We start from the raw sequence: 19,883 nt of genomic DNA, 5'->3' as shown, positions 1-19,883 counted from the left end.
CAGACGTGACGTCGCTGGTTCCCCCCCGCTGAAAACTTCACTGTGCAAAAGTTTTTCTTCTGTGAGGCACAAAAAAAAAAAGAAAGAAAAAAGGACCAAGAAGCCCAGGATACTTTCTCTGATCGGGAGTCTCGTAATGTGCGGACATTTCCACGTCAACCACTCGCGATGTCCATCCGTGTGCTCCGCTGCGTCGACTCTGTGGCTGTTGTGGCGACTTTTTGTGCAACTGTGCTTTTGGTGAAAAGCTGCGTGTGTGTGACCGAGGAGGACGATGAGGTGCTGGACACTAAACAGCTCACGGACTATTACAGTAAGTCCCTTTTATAAGGCCAAATCCGCAAAATAAGTCCACGATCGTCTGCATGTTTTTTTGGGAGGATTCTTCTTATTCTTTTCATTATGTAACTGTGCTGAACGGACAAAGCGGAATAATCCTGACGAGTTGAGGTTTGTGGAGTTTCTAAACTGTCCCGAGAGACTCGCAGGAGACGTGAAGTGTGCGATCCCAGAGCAAGTTTAAAACAACAACGACAAAAAAAAAAAAGAACAGGCACGAAAACTCAAGTGCTGCATCAAATCCAGCCATGAAGAAAAAAACAGCGCCCAACGTGTCCACTAAACCAGTTAGTTATTGGAAGGAAGCATTGTGAATCTCCTTAACGTGAAACCCCACAAGGAGAAATGCAGATGCTACAGATGTGGTTTAGTTCACACTCAGGCTGAATTCAGCGTGGTGAAGTTTGTAATGTGGCTGAAATGATGAGGCAGCAGGAACAGGGCCAGTGAGTGAAGAGTAATATATAATGTGTAATGTTCATGTGTAACTTATTGTCATTTTAATATAGTTGCAGTAATGGAGCCCTAATGGTTGTCTACTGACTGTCTCCTCTGCTTCCAGCTGTTTTGTCTTTTGTGATTAATTATAAGACTTGTTTTTGTTTAGCTGACACAATGTGAGGTAAAATTTGACATTTTGTATAGACAAGTAGATAAATATAAGGCTTTAGATGATGAATTCACCAAATATGAATTAATTAAAAGCCCACACAGGACCTCATTCCCATATATAAACACTTAACTCTAACCCATCTTGTGCTGGATGTGCTCACCAACACATTTTTAAAACAATGTTTCCGACTATGTGACTTAAACATAAGTAATGTCATGCATTCAGTATGCACCCTCTGTTCTGTTATTCAGTTATGTTGTTATTCACTGTGGTTTTACTCCTGGCCTTCGTCGTCCTTCTCCATTGCTTCATGTTTCCACAAGGTGAAATATTGAAATGTGGAAATCCACTTGTGAACCACTGGCGTTATGTAAGATCCTCTGTAGCCAGCTGAGGTGATCCGTCATACTGTATTTATACTGTATTTATTATATTTTAGTAGACTAATCCATGCGTCCTCACCTTTCTAAAGTACACATGCACATCAGTCCCTCACCTCTTTGTTTCTCCCACTGCTCTTCTCTTTTTTCCTCCTCTGTCTCTCCTTCTCCCCACTTTGGCTCATATCATCATCTTCTTCTTCTCCCACTCGTCCTTTTCCAGAGAAGGGTCTGTTTATTCTGGAGAGCGAGCCTCTGAAACGCTGCATCACAGTGGATCGCTCTAACCTGGTGCTGGAGGACTGCGAACGCCCGACGCGCCACATGCTGTGGAAGTGGGTCTCCCGGCATCGCCTCTTCAATCTGGGCACCAGCATGTGCCTGGGCCTCAATATTTCGGATACGACGCAACCTCTTGGCACATTCGAGTGTGACATGTCCCTCCCTGTGCTGTGGTGGCGCTGCATCGGAAACAAGCTGTATGGTGCGTCACAGTGGAAGGTGGCTGTGGCTGGACGTTTGGTGGTGGTAAAAAAAAACTCTTACCATGAGTGGAAAAGGTACAACACCCCTAGGGAAGGGCCCTGCTCTTATCCATATGAAGGTAAACATCTAAAACATCTTAGATATTCTCTTACTCGTCTGCACAGGATATTTGTTAGTTATTTTTATATTTTGTATGTTTTTTTTGCAGACATCCACACTTTGCTGGGAAATGCACACGGCATGCCCTGCGCTCTGCCCTTTAAATACAACAACAAATGGTACTCTGAGTGCACGACTGAGGGGCTCGAAGACCATCTTCCTTGGTGTGCTACCACCACTCGCTATGATGAAAACGAAAGATGGGGCTTCTGTCCAATGCAAGGTAAAACAAAATGCACATAGACACACCAGAGTGAGATAAAATGGGCCTCTGAAATGGTTTTGCACTGAGCCTGGAACTCAACACCATCCAGCACCTTTGGTATGAGCTGCAACACCATCTGTGAGCCAGGCCTTGCAACTTAGCATCAGCCCACTGCGATCCTGTGGCAGAATCAGGGGAAATCCCTGCAGCTAGGTTCCAAACTCTTGGTGAAATATAACCTTTCCAAGGAGCGGAGGCTGTTTTAGTAACATATCAGTGCTCATGGTTTTGAAAGGATATATTTAAAGATCACATCAGGGTATAATGGTTGTGTGTCTGCTTTCAACCTTTTTAAAAGATTATACTGTACTTGGGCATCTAGTACCATATACTGTGATCACAATATGTCTGGTTTTGCTTCATGTGTCGTGCATTCCAACTCTCCAAGTCATAACTGTATTCATAGATTCCAGTTGTGAGCGTTTCTGGGAGTCAAACCAGGAGCTGCGTGCATGTTACCAGTTTAACCTTTACACCATCCTAACTTGGAGTCAGGCTCTGTCAACCTGCCAGGCTCAAGGGGGAAACCTGCTCAGTATCACCAGCCTGGCAGAGCACAGGTATATCAGAGGTAGGTTTTGTCCCTCTTTCTAGCTATTTTGTGTGTCACTCTATAATTTCTGGAACAGGCTGATAGCCTGTGCTGTAACAGATCATCTGTTTGTGTCTTGTGGCAGATCGACTGGCAAGTGTTGGAGTGATGGTGTGGATCGGACTGAACCACCTGAAAGATGGGCGGGGGTGGCAGTGGTCTGATGGAGCCCCTCTATCATTGGTGAATTTCACGACAGGTACTGATTATGTGTTTCTTTAACACTCATAACAGTCATATTTGAAATTATACTATTTGCTAAGAGACAGTAAGATTACCCTTAAATTGAGCAGACAAGTTTCTGCACACAAAAAAAAGCTGTTAAGTTTGTGAATAGCCACGAACCAGATTGTAAAATATGTGCATGAGTTAAATAAATGCATGAGTCAGAGGTACTAGACTAGCTCCTTTTTATGTCAGTTAAATAGTTTCTTACGAACAGCCGGTAAAACAGAGAAATGACTGTACAAATAATCCATTGTGGTCGTGTTGGAAAAACGAATGATGAATATTCTGAGGTGAGCTCAATCATCCTCTCCTGGCATTTGTGTTTGTTGAACCAAAACATGTTGTTTCTTGTAGGGTTAAAATGGAAAAGATGGTTATCCAACAGACACACCCACAGTTGCATTCATGCATATAAAATGTAATGGCAGTATCATGGACAGCCATTTCCTCAGATATAATATGCCCATGTTTGCGTCATACACCCATTTATTTGTTTTCAGCCTTGCCGCCTAGTTTGGCGCTCAAGGTGAACACGGTGATCGATGTACCTGCTAAAAACAGACACTGAGTCAAGGCTGACACTCAGTCTCCTGAATAATGCGTGATACAACAGTATTTATTATAATTGTGGAAACATTTCATCTTAGATTTGAAAGATTGAACAAAATATATATTTGCATTGCATTGCATTCCAAAACACAAAGGTCAAAACTAAAATACACAAACCTAAGTGGTCCCATTCTGTGTTTCCATCAGCTCTCCCTGCCAGCCCACTACAGGACAACAGACAGTGTGGAGTATACAACTCAGCCTTTGATGGTCACTGGCAAAGTCTTTCCTGTGAGTCTGCTCTGCCTTACATCTGTAAGAAGACACCTAACGACACCCGGAGAGCTGAACCACTAGGTATCTGTACTGCACACATGAGACAAACACACGCGATGCATTCATGTCAGACCACTTATCTGACTCTGCAGAGGGATGAATTATGAGACAAAGTATTAAATGTAGAAGTATTTGTTTTACTCTTGTAGCTCTTGGCCTCAACATCTGCACAGCACCTGGGGAGTGAACTTTTGACCTTCCTCTCTGTTGCACTGTTGGCGGCTAGACCAAAACAATGTCCGCTGTGAATTTGTGCTGTAAAAACGTGTTATTCTGGTCTGTGCTGTCCAGGTTTCTCCTTCTCTCCTCTCATCTCCTGCTTGTTCTTCCTCTTACAGAGAACTGGCAGTATATTCACACAGAGTGTGCTAATGGCTGGTGGCCTCATAATGGTTTCTGCTATTGGGTGCTGTCAGAAACAGAAGCAGGAAGCTGGGAGGAGTCTTCCAGAGCGTGTGGCTCTCATGGAGCAAACCTCACCAGCCTGCACTCTCTGTCTGATGTTGAAATGCTGCTCAACCTCCTGACCAACTGTAAGTACCATGGTCCATGGTTCATGCAATGCAGATATATGATGTGCAGTTTGTTACAGACACTCTTTGGATGCATCAAATGCCGTGTGCATCTCCTCATGTTTTGCAGTTTCTAAGGACAGTATGGAGGTCTGGATCGGTCTTTGGAAACAGGCATCGTCACCAGCTATAGAGTGGTCCGATGGATCCCCGGTAACTCTGACTCTCTGGCAGCAGTATCACCCTCCTCACAACCTAACAGATGCAGCACTGTGCGCGAAAGCAGACAGTAAGGTGAGAAACACAGTTTGTGCTTCTATTAATGTAAGAAGCTAAATAAGAAGAAGTAGATGTGCAGCTAGTGATTATTTTAATTGAGTATTCTACAAGTTATTCCATCAATTAACCAAGTAATCTGATAAGAGATCATTTTGCTTTGGTAAAGAGCAGCACTAATAATATAATATTAGAAAAGCCCATTAAAATGATCAACTGGTTGTTTTTCTTTTTATTGCTTAAATTGCACACAGTAATATTGTAATACCGTCTAAACTAAACTAACTCTCATTACTTCATGTAAGAGCCGTATTACACCTGGATTTTAAGGAAAACTTTTTCTACTGTATATTAATAATGCTACATAAATGATGCTTTTAAGTTATTCAACTTCAAAACTACAAGTTTAAATACAGCTCAGCCTTTACTGCATGGGTCATTTTTTGTAAACCAGTGTTTTTTGTTAACTAGGTGGCAACAGTGCTAACGACTATTATGTTATTAGTGTTACATTATTATTAGATAAAATTGCTATTAACTAGCTCAAAATAAGGTGTACAGTATTTGTTTACATTGCTCTTTTCTATTTTCGCTTTCATTTTATTTCATCTGCTACCTGATGTTTTTACAAAACCAACATTTAATTACTTTCGATAATAACGTGAATTTCCTCGTGCTGCATACACTCTGTGAACAGGAACTCTTTCAATCATTCATTTATTTTTGGATGTAATCCTAGTCTTTAGACACTTTATGTAGTTTCTCTCTTCTCTTTCACCCTCACTATTTTCTCAGTTTTTCTATATTTTACATTTTATCTGCAGCACAGTGTATTATGTTGGTCGGGTATAATAATCATCCACCAAAATCGAGTAGACTGGATATAAATACACAGATCAAACAAAGCTTTGTGGAAAATAATTTGCATTGTGGATTTTTAGTAATGAAGTTCTTTTAGTTAGTGAGGGAACCTTTCTGGTTCCGCCATAGTGAGATTAAAATGTTGAACTCTTTCACAGGAAGGTAACTGGCTTTTAGCGTCATGTGAGGAGCGACTGCCTGCTGTGTGTAGAAGAGAAAGCCAGAATCCCATTCATCACCTTGGAACCTGGGATGAGGGCTGTCCCGAGGTAGGAACATGAATGCACAAGTACAAGCACGTGCTTTTTTTTTTGTCAGCATATGTTCAGTTGCTGAAGCAAGACAAGGGAACCCTTTCATCCACTGTGGGACTGTTTTGTGTAGTAGCTGAACGGTTGCCTTAAGCTCACAGAAGTAGGAAATAAAACAAAAACAACAGCTCCATATTGCAGATTACATAATGCTGAATCTTCCTTTTTTACATCTGATAAGAGGTCAACAACAGTGTGGCACAGCAAAGGTAACATCTACACACACAAAGCCCTTGGCTTGAAATTGTTCCACAAGGATTTAGTTTCATCAGCATTTGTTTATTCCTTATTTCCTTTGTCTGAGACAACTTTTGCAAATGACAATTTCTCATTTAATCATATTAAAGTAAGATATCAAGTAAATCTGACTTGATATCTTGATAAAATTACATTTTAATGCTTTGGCCACACTAGTAAGAACTGAAACTTTTACATTTTCAGCTTAAATTAAAATGGTTTATTTTTAGCTTTGTCAGGCAGATTATGCTCAATGCTGAGTTACAATAGCTCCATACAGATCAGGACGGGCACCAGGCAGAGGCACACGCCTGCTGCAGTTCAACTGAGTAAATTGCCCCTTCATAAGCACAATGAGCTGATTCACTCGGCTGCTGACGTATTGTCTGGCATTCATGTTGCTCCTTGACTCTGTTTACAAGAATATCGGCCTCCTGAGTCACTCATATCCTCCAAAAGGCATTCCTGAAGACACAATGGTAGTGGACAGCCATCTTTGATCATTCCTGGTTGGCTTTGCAAACAAACCAATGATTTCCACTTTAGCCTTTGTTGAACTATATCAGGTAACAATGTGTAATCCTTACAATGACCCCATTGGTCTTACAAAATCATCTTTATGCGCTCGTTTAAATTTTTTTTGTTAGCATAGGACTCTAGACCCAACGTATAGGTTGGATGGGGAGAAGATGGAATATGGGGGTAAAGGGGGGGCAAAACATCACCACCTGTCAAAACACACACAGCACACTACCCAACTCAGGCCTACATGTCGTTGAACAGATACAGTTACAAGAATCAGCACATAGACCTTCCATGCTAAAAATGGCTCAGTGGGTGACAGTGCCACCACATTGGTCCAGTTTTACATTTGCATTACATTTAGTCATTTGGCAGGAGCTGCACTATCCGGCACTCTTAACTGGTCGCCAGAGGGTGAACTCTAACAGCTGGTGATCGTCTGATTTTCCCTGTGCTGCCACCATGAGGTTGAGGTGTTTGGTTTTGGTTGAACCCTTTTGGATCTTTTGCTGTGAAATGTGTCTCTAGATTTCATTCAGCAGTACGTTTTCATCTAGTTCCATCATCAGGTCTGGGTCTGATAGATCTGATCATTGTCATGATTCAAACCCAAAAACCTGATAAACTAATCTCATCGACATTATTTTGTGGTAGGTGCTATTAGAAATTTTAAACAGGAACTAAGATTTATTGTACTTGAAAGAAGCATTTTTCTATTTCTTGGAAAAAATGTATGAACCATATGCTTCTGTTTTTTTTTTTGTCAGTACTATTCTTGCTTATTGCCGAAGCTTATGAAAACGTCTTGTACACCCTCCTGCATTGATTGACTGACAGGCTGCCATTACAGTTACAAACAATTAGTGAGGATTCCTCATTCAGATGTCTATAATTTCATTCTGACTAGTTATGATTCCAATTAAAGAGCTCTTTAATTTGACACAGTAAAATATATATTTTTGACTACCTTCTTAGATACATTTAATTTAATTATATTAAAATATCATTATCATGTTCATTTATAGATAGATACAGATATTTATGACCAGTCAATATGTAATAGTAGTGATCTTTAATGACTATTTTAACCAGTCATACACACACACCTATCTCTAATGTAAATTCTGTCACTCACACAACTCGCACAAGTGCTAAAATTGTGCATTGTTCATTTTGTATATTGTAAAATGAAAAATATCTTTTTCTATTTAATCTATTGAATTTAGACTAGTCAGACTAAATTATTAATATCTGGATTTCACAACAAAACTGAATTTTCTTCTACAGGTTTGTGTGGAATTTGTACCAGTCCTGCAGATATCTTAAATTTAATTTTTTACTTGTAATAAATGCATTGGAGAAATCATTAATAAAGGCGCTGTATGAAATACAACATGGATAAAGTGTGATTAGTGGATTCTGTTTTAGGGCTGGAAGCGACACGGCCACTCCTGCTACACAGTGACTAGCCATGAGCAGAGCCATGAAGATGCAGTCATGGGATATTACTGCAAATCTCCCCTTCTTACTATGGAAAATAGGTTAGTTTATTGTATAAACAATGCATTTTGTTGACTTGTCTTAGCACTTTTTTTGTTTCTTTGTGATGCCCTTCTCCTAACCTCTGCTGTCTTCTTCTTCGTGCCACCAGGTTTGAACAGGCCTTTGTCAACAGTCTGTTAAGTGCGAGTGGGGCCAACAGTAGCATGTACTACTGGATTGGCCTCATGGACCAGGGGAAGAAGGGAGAGTACAGCTGGCTTCCTCACAATGGGTCCTCTCTGCCTCTCACCTTCACAAACTGGAACAAACACCAACCAGGTGGCTGTTGTGGAATCACGAAAAAGCATACTGTGATTGGGTTTTGGTTTTCAATCGTTTCTACTCACTGATCTTCTCCTTTCGTTAGTCAGTGCTGGTGGCTGTGTTGCTATGTCAGGTGGACCTGCTCTGGGTCACTGGGAGGTGAAAGACTGCAAGTCCTACAAGGCTTTGTCAGTGTGCAAGCGAAGCATCAGCAGTTACCATGATGTCCAGATGCCCGAGCACCACATTGATGCCTATGCTCCCTGTCCTCCTGGGTGGGAATCACTCTCTGGGCTGCTTCACTGTTTTAAGGTTGGATCACATTAATCTTAGCTCTGTGCTTCTTTCTTTTCTCCGTCCTGACTTATGTTTCCAATTGATCTTTTCATAGTCATGTTGTGTCCTTACCTCTCTTCTCTAGTCTCCATTGAATAGTGAAGCATTAGCTAAGTGGCCATAAATAGAACTTCACCCTCGGTGACACAAACATAGTTCAGTCATTCATTCATGCATTTATTTCTGTGCTGTTCGTGGTCACACTGGACTCTAATCTATTCCAGCGTGCACTAGTTGACAGACAGGGTACGTATTGGACAGGACACCAAATCAATACTGGGTGTACACACTAGTATTTAACTCTACTTATATAGGATTATTTATTTGCTAGCTCACATGACTATGGGAAACTAAATTAATTAAATTAAAATATATGCAGAAATAAATGCAAAAAAGTGTTTCTGTGTGTGATATATTTCTGTAGTTAGTTTTTTCTAGTATTTCTAGCTCATAATGCTTTTTGCCCTTCAGGTGTTCCACGACGAGAAAGTCCTGATGAAACGCTCTTGGGTGGAAGCAGACTTCTTCTGTCAGGCCCTCGGGGCTCAGTTGGCCAGTTTCCACCACTATGAGGAGCAGGAGTTTGTTAAGGAGCTCCTCAGTACCATGTTTGAAGGGTTGGTACAGCCCTCTGGGCCTCATAAGTGCAGGAATGTCATGGGAACTGATAAAAAGTCAGTTGATGTGTTGATGTGAAGAGAGCTGTGAGAACAGATTTTATTTATTCAGGGATAAAATGTGATTTGATAGAAAAAATTTTGTTATTCATCATTGTAGAGCTGGAGCTCTATATCCAGATATTTGTTTGTTAAATAGGTATTTGGTTTTAATTTTGCTATTATAATTTCTTTCCTAAATGCAAGATCTATAATATTTACCTGTATTTGTATTGTTAAAAAATGTGAATACATAGTCTGTTTCTCATCGTGGGAGCCCGACATTCCTCTCACTCACCACAGTGAACGTGGAAACACTTGACGAGCTAAAAGCTGAGTATCGATTATGCCATGGTGGTACAGCTAGCATTAATGGAAATTAAGCAACAGACTTGAGAGACACAACAAAAGTTCACTCTGGCTCACTTGCAAAAGAGTGGCAGAAGATTCTTCAAGACTTTCTTACTGGTGCTATCCGGCTACTACGGCTAAGAGCTGCTTGTGTGTTTTTGTTCTCCTCTTTTCTTTTAGAACAGAGGGTCGCTGGTTCTGGGTGGGTTTAAATAAGAGAGACCCTGAACATCCTGGATCCTGGGAGTGGTCAGACGGCTCTCCTGTAAGAACACAGAGATGTTCACTAATGTATCTGCACCTGCCTTACACTAATATTCAGAAGTTATGTCCCTCGTGGTTTCATTTTGTCTGTGTGTGTGTGTGCAGGTGGTGACGTCCTTCATAGGGGATAAGAACGAGGAGGATGACAGGAGGGACTGTGCCGTGTTCAGCAACCTGACCAACACTGTCATCCCACAGCCCTGTGACACCAAACACGAGTGGATCTGCAAGTTGTCCAGAGGTATATACCCTGATACCAGCGCTTTCCAAACAGACTTCAAAACCAAATATTTTGATTGTATCTCACCAAATTCTGATTTATGTTTCAGGAGATAAATTAAAAAAACCCTATTGGTACACAGAGCGTAAGTAAAAATTTTTCACTACATTTATATCGACATATACAAACTGGATAAATGTGATGATTTAGATATTGTCTTCATTTGTATATGATATAAAGCAAATTGTGTTTGCTTTGGTTAAAACACGACTACATGAAGCTTCATTTGTCTACTCTGCAGCGTCTTGCTTTGGCTTTTTTATAGTTTCTTTCTTCACTGAGGCCTTTATAAAGGATATTGTACAGATTCTAAAAGATTAGGTTTTAATCTAAACATTTAGTGGGACTGCAATAAAACACTATACCTTCATTAATTGTACTGTGTTTGTTTTCATTTAAAATTGTGTCCTGGCTCCACCGCAGAGAGCGAGCCCTGGGTGTTTTATCGCGGAGCTGAGTACCTGCTGGTCAAGAAGCCCTTTTGACTGGCACTCTGTCTCCCTGGCCTGTCAGATGATGGGAGCTTCTCTGCTGTCCATTCACTCCAAAGAGGAGCTGCACTTCGTCAAGGAGCGCTTGCGGCGAGTCTGTTATCCCCTCTAATCCAAATTTGGTTGTGAATTATCTAAAGCTCACTCACATCCATTTAGCAATACCATTTGTTTAGTACAATTAAACATAATTAAACATAATGTACCAGTAGTAGATCCTATATTTACTACATATTTCATTATATTTTCTTAAAACATGTCAAACAAGATTTAAGAAACAATTGATAAAACTTAGAAATTAACAATTTTAGCTCATAAAAACAGAAAGAACTAGTCGGTTGCCCTGCAATATATCTCTTTAATTACACAAGCATTAAAAGCCTCAGTGAATGAAATCTTGTCCCCCGTCTTTACATTTTATACTGTGATTTTAGAGAGAATCTACTTTCCCTGTGTAAATACTCCCACAGTCTAATCAAAATGAACCTTATTCAAAGAGGCTTCATTAAGTGGCCCACTAGACCATCTGCTCACATACACACACAGTGAAAAACAAACACCCGCATCAACAAGTGTAAACACAATGGACACACTTGTTCGTAATACAAACACTAATAGAAAAGTCTATTCTGACACACACCAAAGAACTAAAATGGACCTAACGTGGGCACTTTCATGCTCAAGTGCTCCCACACACAGAGAAAGAAATAGGCTGGGCCTTTTTGTGCCAGCGGCCTTTTGGACCAGGCTGAAGAAGTCTATTGTGGTGTCAAGACCTGGGAGGGATAAAGGGAACAAAACAAGGCAACAGAGCACGGGCCTAGCAGAGCGGCTGAATGGCCTAATCCAGTCTTTTCTGCTCTACACTGTAGTCCCGCAAAGACTGGATCACTGTGCAGGATGGTAAAAGTAAAGTTAAGTGCTTGTTCATCTCTGTTTCTTTCACCGTGTCTCCGCAGCTCTCCCTCGGCCCGACTGACTGGTGGATCGGCTTATCCATTGGGCAGCTTGGAGAGGAGGTCAGGTGTGTATTCTTTGGAGCTTGTTGAATATTTCCCATAACCGCTATTGATTCTGTTACTGCTGTCAGCACGTGAGTGTAGACATGTCTTTTTTTCACTAACAGGCCAACATTATTTTAGAAATGAGCGTTGTGTGAACTGTAACATAAATCTGCAAGTCTTATCAGCACTAAAAAACAGCTTTTTAATCTCACTGTGCACTCTTCTTAAGTTATGTTTATTTTAATGGCGCCATCACCACTTGTTTATTTTGAAGAGACTCAAGCTTTATATTATATATATATACATATATACATAAGAGAGAATGTGATCAGATTTTACTGGTCACACACAGCATTTGTTGCATGCATGAAAAGACGCATTAAGACCAGGGCATCAGCTAGGGCCATAATAATGCTCATTTGTTTGCAGGTGGAGTGATAAGACAGAGATAGACCTTCAGAACTGGGCAGAAGGTGGTGCCAGTGGTGGGCCTCGGAAAAATGAGTTATGTGTCACCATGTCCTCTTCATCAGGTAAACACAAGGCCATACCGGAACACAAAGTGATGCATGTATCATGCACTTTTTACGGAATTACATAGTTGAATGTGTTGAGGTGCACCTGGTATGTTGCAGGGAAGTGGTCGACGAATAAGTGCAGCAATCTTCATGGCTACGTGTGCAAGAGAAAGACCGTGTCTGTGGTGGAAACTCCCAGGGAGCCGCACTACATTGGAGGATGCCCAGAGAAATGGCTCTACTTTGGACATAAGGTTGAGACACAGACTTGGACATGTTGTTATTTGGCCCTGTTCTCCCACAGGAATCAGTTCAAAAATTCCCAGCTGCTTCTGGGGTTGATGCAGGATGTTTATGTTTATAGTCACTGTTCTTGAGTGAATTACCCCCCACTGATGAACCTCCTTACGCCCCAGTTCCTAACCAGACTCAAACTGGGGAATTTGTGGTTCAAGGGTCACATGTGCAGCCATATCTAACTGGTTTTAAACTATTAAATTCAAAGTAAATGCATTGTGTAACATTACCAAAAATCTGTCAAATTGAATCATAAGAGCAAGAGCTCTTGTCGATGAACAAAATCAGCTGTTTGTTTTTTGTTTCACGTGTAACATGAAGCTATTTCCTGCTCTTGGATTATTTTTTAACTCTGAATCCTGAGTGTTCCGAACATGAGTCCTGGTGGTGACGGGGGACTAACGATTAGCATTTCACAATGTAATATTCATGCTTTATGTGGGATGTGTGTGTGTGTGTGTGTGTGTTGGCAGTGTCTCCTGCTTCACCTCCCTGGCAGTCCAAAGGAGGGAAAGAGTTGGAACGATGCCCAGTCCATCTGCGCCTCTTTCGATGGCTCGCTGGTTGCTGTAGAAGATGAGATTGAACAAGGTGGAGGCAAAGTGAACTGTACATTTAATAAACAAACACTTTAGACAAGGTCACTTTTTGTTGTGCTCTTCCCTAACTGCGCACGTGAAAGAGGGATATTGCTCTATTTTTGACGTCTGTTTTTTTATTTTGCTGTTTTTTATTTTGCTGTTGTCATGCCATCATTTCTGCAGCCTACATCACCATGCTGCTCCAGGGCAGCTCTGTAGGAGTGTGGATTGGTCTGCGGGATGAGGACACTATGAAATGGACCAATGGGAAATCAGTCATCTACACCAACTGGTCTCCAATTGAACCAAAGAGCTATCTGACCGTAAGCTGAATACTATATGCTGACGTACACTGTTAGCTGTCAGGAATGATCATCAAATCATGTCCTGGCTTTTACAAAGACATTTACTTACCTTTTTTCTTTGGGCTTAAGTGTGTGTGTTTCTGTTCAGAGAGGGACTTCTAGTGTGAATCACTATATGTACAGTACTCTCCATACACCCATACACTCTCCATGTAGTGTTTTTTAAACCAGTACTCTCAGCGAACACTCACTGCAGCTCCTGGTCTGTTTTTTCAGTAGTAACTATGCCAGATGGACGACTGTGAGACTCTGAAGGGGAATGCAGGGTTATGCTGTGATTGAATTACAAAGCAGGAGACTCCACTGTTCTCAGATATAATATATTCTCAAAGCAGTATCACTGGCGTTTCCTGGAGAAATTACCTCCAATACAATAGGTTGATCACTTTTAGTTCTAACAACCTTGTTTCTGAGAAGTCATGGTTTGATGTGGTAAAAGGTTTCTAATGTTACAGTACTGGTGAACACCAGACACGGTCGAGGAGCTGGGGTGTGTCAGGGCTGTTGTGGCCAGAGCTGTAGTGTTGCGGCAACATGCATGGTGTGAACAGAGCTGTACCCATGATCTCATCTGGACAAACACACCAAATGTTGATGGAACTTACGAATCTAAAGACGTGGGAACTGAGGCTTGTGAAGGGGTTTGTGTGTATTTGTGTGTATTTGTGTGTACTGATATGTACTTGGTGAACCCCACAGGAGGATGACTGGCTCAGTGGAGCTGCTGTTGAACCACTGTGTACAGTTCTGTCCAACAACCACAACTTCCACATAACAGGGAAATGGTACGATGAGAAGTGCAGCGAGAGTGGGTATGGCTTTGTTTGTCAAAAACCTCAAGGTAAGCTCTTTTCAGGCGCTTCATAATTTTGTTTGTTTGTTTCTCTCATTTTCTGTCTTTCACTTTCTGTCTGTGTGTTTTTCAGCAGATCTTTCTTTCGCTTGTCGTCAGACTGCTCTAGCTTTCTGATGCTCACTGGTCTCTCGTGAACTTCTCATATAATAATTTTCTCTGCAAGTCAAAAACTAAAATCTTCTTGAAGTGGATTCTTCATTTCTGACATGACACATAGTGGGGTATGGGCTCACAAATAAGCAACAATTAACAAAACTGAACATAGTGCACACGTGTCATTAACAGACATTAACGAATGAGAAAACACACTGATATTTACAGGCACCATAAGTGCTTAACACTTATCGCTCCTTCCCTCTGTGTCTTTTTCTATAAATTACATGTGTTTGGTTTGATGGAAACCTTTGAACGGGAATTCTAAGATTTGTTGGGTTTTCCCCCTGACTTCTGTATTACTGGTCTGGTTCCCTGGAACATGATGCTTTTGCATGTTTCATTTTCACATTTACATTGGGAATGTACATTGGGTGTGAATTATTTTATTTTAGTTTCCAAAAATGTTTTAATTAACGTGTCTAAGTATTTGTTTTTTCTACACAATAATAACCATGAATGTGAGTGCTAAATGATATGATACAAATAAAAAAAAATGTATGACTAATATGCCAGGCTGGCATATTTTTCTTGAATGTAATAAAACCATAGAGACACCACTGACAATGGAGTCACATTTCAGTGTTAACATGGTGTGACCTTTCTTTATTTTTGATTTAGTGAGTGACAGTAAATCAGTCATAATTACCTCCTGTATGTTCCAAAAACGAACATGAATATCCTGATCCTGCTTTTGAGCCCTTATTTTCTTCCCACACTCTTCTCTTTTGTCTTGTTTTCTCGTTGCAGATATATCCAAATCCCCCACCCACTCCTATCACCACCCGCTTCCTGATAATATTGAGTACAGGAGCCGCAGCTACAAGGTTGTGTCTGGCAACATGAGCTGGTACGACGCGATGCATATGTGCATAGAGAATGATTCTGACCTAGTGAGCGTTACAGATGCCTACCACCAGGCTTTCCTTACTGTCCTTGTCAATAGATTGGCAGTCCCCCACTGGATTGGACTGTATAGTCAAGACGTATGTATCCTCTTGTGCAATTTGTACTGTATATCTCTGCACCGTGTTATAACAATAACACTACATGGTTGAGTCAGAAAGGTGGCATCGTGTGTGTTTGTCTGCTTTTCTATATATTTGTTTTTTCTATAGTTAATATGATACACTTTTATACACAGTTTAGCTTATAGACTCATAACTGTGAGAAACAACTAGACTGTCTCTGTCAGCCATTATACTAAACTAACCATCTGTAGCTTCCTTTTAAGCATGTGAACATATTTTCTGTAAGTCTTAAGTGTATTTGCCAAAACTAATCTTTTAATACTGGTTAATGATCATGAATTGCTGACAATAGACCTCTGCATGCATGAGATGCACTTTAGAAACTACAGATCTCATCCTACTCGTTATATATTACCATCAGTTTGTTAGCAAATATCATGCTTGGTAACTTCAGTAACATACACAAATATCAAGTCTAAAAGTCATCAGGTGGGAAACGTGCCAATGTTGAAACTACACAGTGTAAAAACCAATGCTGCATACACAGGCTAAAAAAATCTTCCAAATGACCAGTTTATACACTCCAACCACTTAAAGATGTGGTTATGTAGGAAATCTGAGACAAGGCAACAGTGTCTGCAGTACCTCTGCAGAGTATGCCCATCCCTTTTGTAAAGCTTCTCAGTTAGATTTGGAAAAACACCTCTCTATACAAGGAGCATAGAGTCTTAGTGGAGGAGTGCCGCAACAGCTGCTGCTTCTTTACTAACCTGTTTATTGTACTTCCTTGCAGAGCGGCATCAATTATCAGTGGTCAGATGGCAGCGACACAGTGTACACGCACTGGGACGCAGCAGATGACGATGACGACTTTGTGATGGGAGAATGTGTGTACATGGACGTGAACGGGGGCTGGCGGAGAGCAGACTGCGAAACCCTGCTACCAGGAGCTCTGTGTCACGTTGCCCCACCAAGTGAGTGCTCCTCAAGTGAATCATGAAAATCCTGCTTCTCTTCAGCTGCTTTGCTTGCTGTTACTCATCGGTGAAAATACACATCATTTTCTCTTTCAGGAAATAAACCATTTATTTCATACGAGGTGAAGTGTCCAACCACGTGGGTAAAATTTGGTCATAGCTGTTACACCTTTGAGCCTGTGGTGCAGAAACTTACATTTGAAGAGTCAAGGGAGCACTGCAGGCAGAAAGGTATGGATTCATGTTGATGTTTAGATCACAGTAGTATCACAATCGAAGATCTGAGAAATAAATGAAACACTTGGCTGTTTCAGTGATGTCATTTGTTGGCTAGAAGGGCATGTTCCCCAAAAAGGTTATATAGAGAAGCTGCTCTGAGCAGCATTAGGTTTTAGAAAGCAGTGGTTTCTTACCACTGGCTATAGCCACACATTCACTATATAAAGGTTGTATCTCATCTAACTTAGTAAAAACACCAATAACCATTGATCCCTGAATGCCAAAAAGAGTATTTGTGAGTTTGCTGTGCTGCTGCCACTTTCTAGTCAACACCTCAGATGTCCTGACCATTGAGAGTGAGACAGAGAACCGTTTTGTCCTGGAGCAGCTGTGGTCAGTAGGGTTCCTTCACCAGAGTGTGTGGTTGGGGATGTACTTTAACACTGACAGTAAGAATCTACAGCATCACACCCACTGACCCATCAGACGATCATGATCCACTGCAGTCCAATTTATTAAACTGTGGCCTCTGTTTTTAGCTGATTTAATGTCCTGGGTGGATGGTTCGCCTATGGACTACACCAACTGGCCCAACAAGGCCCCAGACTCCAAGCAGCTGACTGCAGATGTCTGTGTTACCACCCGAGTGAATGATGGTGTGTGGCACTTGTCACAGTGCACCGACCGGCTCGGCTTTGTCTGCAAATCTGTCTTAGGTAAGTTGGATCACAGGCTATAGCTTAGAGATCTGGGGTCTTCACTGAACTGACCCAACGTTATGATAGAATAATATTAAATAAAATGAGAAGTACCGTTTACCCGGGTAACAACACTACGGGGTTAAAATTAAAGAAGAAAAACTAAATTAACAGATAGATAGTATAAGACAGTATAAACAAGATGAGGTAAGAACACAAAAGAAAATGCCCTATTTAGTTTACTTTGGGTTTTCTTTAAAATTGCACACCCACAAAATGTAAAGCTTCTATAAACAACATAATTATCAGAGACTTTGAGTGTTTCATTATCTTCCAGCTCATGGTTGTGGTTTTCACAACTTAACTGTTTTGGTTCACTCCCATCAGTGTTTTCATTCCCACTGTACTTTACATCCCCGTCACCACACAGCAGAGACCATCAGCAGCTAGCAGGTGAAGATTGTGGAGCTTTTACAGTAGTGACTTATAGGCCAGATATTTATATATACATCCTTTTTTCTGATCTGTGAAGTTGAGCACAGCATGATGTCACTGCAAATAATCTGTTTGTTGTGCTAAAACCATTTTGCTTCATTATTCTGCTGTGTCACGTCTCTCTCTCTCTCAGTTTTTGGACCTGTGTTGTGTATTGATCCAGCTGCTGTACAGTATGACGATGACCACAGTAATTTAATAATGTCTAGTTTACATTTCATAGTTATGAGCTTTAAGGAAGTAATGACAGAGCAGGTTTTTGTCGCAGCTCATATCTGTACAGAACACATTTATACAAGTTATTTAAACATCACTGCATGTGTTCTTTTGCAGAGGTGGTAACTGAGGTGGAAGTGGAACCACTAAATGGTGAAATACACTTTATTTGAACACCTTTGAACACACTTTAGATAAATGTAACGTGTCCTGTATGAGCACATTGTTTAATGCTAACATTCAATCACTTGTCATTTACAGATTCACATGTATTCATGTCACAAGATTCAAAAGCATGACTACTTAAACGTGTGTCTGTTTCAGGTGGACATCATGCTATCAGTTCCACTGCAGTGCTGGTGGCTGTACTGATCTTTGCTCTGCTGGCAGGAGTGACGTGGTTTGTGTACAAGAGGAACGCTGCACGTTTTCACGGCCTCCCTATGCTCGGCAGTGCTTATTACAGACAAACCAGCTCACAGGCTACAGAGTCAGATGGAAACGTGCTGATCACAAACCTAGAGGCTCATTCAGGAGATTAGCACTCAGTGACTGCTCGTCCTTTCTCTGTTGTCCACCCGTTCTCCGTCTGTCTCTCATCATTTCACCATCAGGCATGAATGCCTCATGACACTGTAAAGCTGTGATGCTGACTCCTCAGGACAGTGGTGAGATGATACTGGTAAATATTTCTTTCTTAAATGTCAGAATGTGTTTGAGGGATCCCGGTTGCTCTCAATGTTTCAGAACATTCATTCAAATAATTCAAATAAGACATATGTTCGTAAATGGTATATGGTATTTTTGTGCTGACACTGAAGAACCCACATTTCAATTCCTGATGTTTGAATGGACTAACAAAGTTTGTGTTGAAGAAGGGATGCTAGACTATTTAAACTTGATAAAAGGCATATTATTTGATTGAAATCTGTTATAACTGATAAGAAATTGTTTGGATAGTACGAAAGGTTTTTACTTAATATGATTTAAACAGGTATACATGTGAGAGTTAAAAGTTACATTCACTTTTATAAATAAGAGGTACATTGATGACAAATTAGAAATTACAGGTATTTGTGATGTTATTTTGTATATTTCTCTCACAAACCAGGTGCTGTACAAATGCTGCAGCAATTTTGTCAGTATTACTTTTGTATTGTTATTTTTAAGTATGTAAGCTGTGTGTTGAGGCTTTTTTTGTATGTTCAAAATTAACAGAAACGTGATGCAGATCACATTATGAGATGTATTTTGCACAACTGTCTTTGTGTTTTAATAAATTGCAATTAGGCCTAATTGATTTATTTGTTTTTTGAGTGTCATGCACCATATGAAGCTAACAAGACACTGGGCAGCAACAATAGTGTGGCTCCATGACTAATCATAATGTACAGTTCAAAAGAAGATTTAAAAACCTTCAAAATGAAATAAATTAATATGATATAGTGTATGGACCTTTTATTGGATGAGAAATAATAACTCAGTGTAGTGTCTCACTATCTGTACTGTAGCCAGTTTTTCAGGATGGGTGGTTACGATGTAGGTTCATTAGTTACACCTTTGGTCACTCCTTTTGTCTAGATGCTATTACAGGGCAAAGTACCACACATTTTCTTTCTGTTTCGCCATGTCTACACATTTACATTTCAAAGAACAGAGCATTCCTTATGTGAAGAAGAACAA

The 19,883-nt window shown here is 40.6% G+C and overlaps 1 protein-coding gene across 1 annotated transcript; it reads left to right on the top strand.

The window, feature by feature from the left end:
- The first annotated feature begins 8 nt into the window (after positions 1-8).
- pla2r1 (phospholipase A2 receptor 1) lies at positions 9-19,496 on the top strand. Its single transcript, XM_026378498.1, is given in 31 exon segments — positions 9-313; positions 1,556-1,936; positions 2,027-2,200; positions 2,649-2,813; positions 2,920-3,033; positions 3,819-3,968; positions 4,286-4,480; positions 4,590-4,753; positions 5,755-5,865; positions 8,095-8,207; positions 8,318-8,487; positions 8,576-8,784; positions 9,280-9,425; positions 9,996-10,080; positions 10,185-10,320; positions 10,409-10,444; positions 10,783-10,835; positions 10,837-10,944; positions 11,810-11,874; positions 12,284-12,387; positions 12,490-12,626; positions 13,143-13,260; positions 13,434-13,573; positions 14,315-14,456; positions 15,375-15,610; positions 16,389-16,569; positions 16,669-16,803; positions 17,118-17,240; positions 17,331-17,507; positions 18,318-18,353; positions 18,525-19,496. Coding segments are annotated over 31 exon segments (4,467 nt in total). The 5' UTR covers positions 9-168; the 3' UTR covers positions 18,743-19,496.
- The last annotated feature ends 387 nt before the right edge of the window (positions 19,497-19,883 follow it).

This window comes from Anabas testudineus, chromosome 3 (genome assembly GCF_900324465.2).
Source record: "Anabas testudineus chromosome 3, fAnaTes1.2, whole genome shotgun sequence".
In the NCBI taxonomy this organism is placed as follows: Eukaryota; Metazoa; Chordata; class Actinopteri; order Anabantiformes; family Anabantidae; genus Anabas; species Anabas testudineus.
The sequence above is the reverse complement of the archived record's forward strand: the minus strand, read 5'-3'. Positions and strand labels throughout refer to the sequence as shown.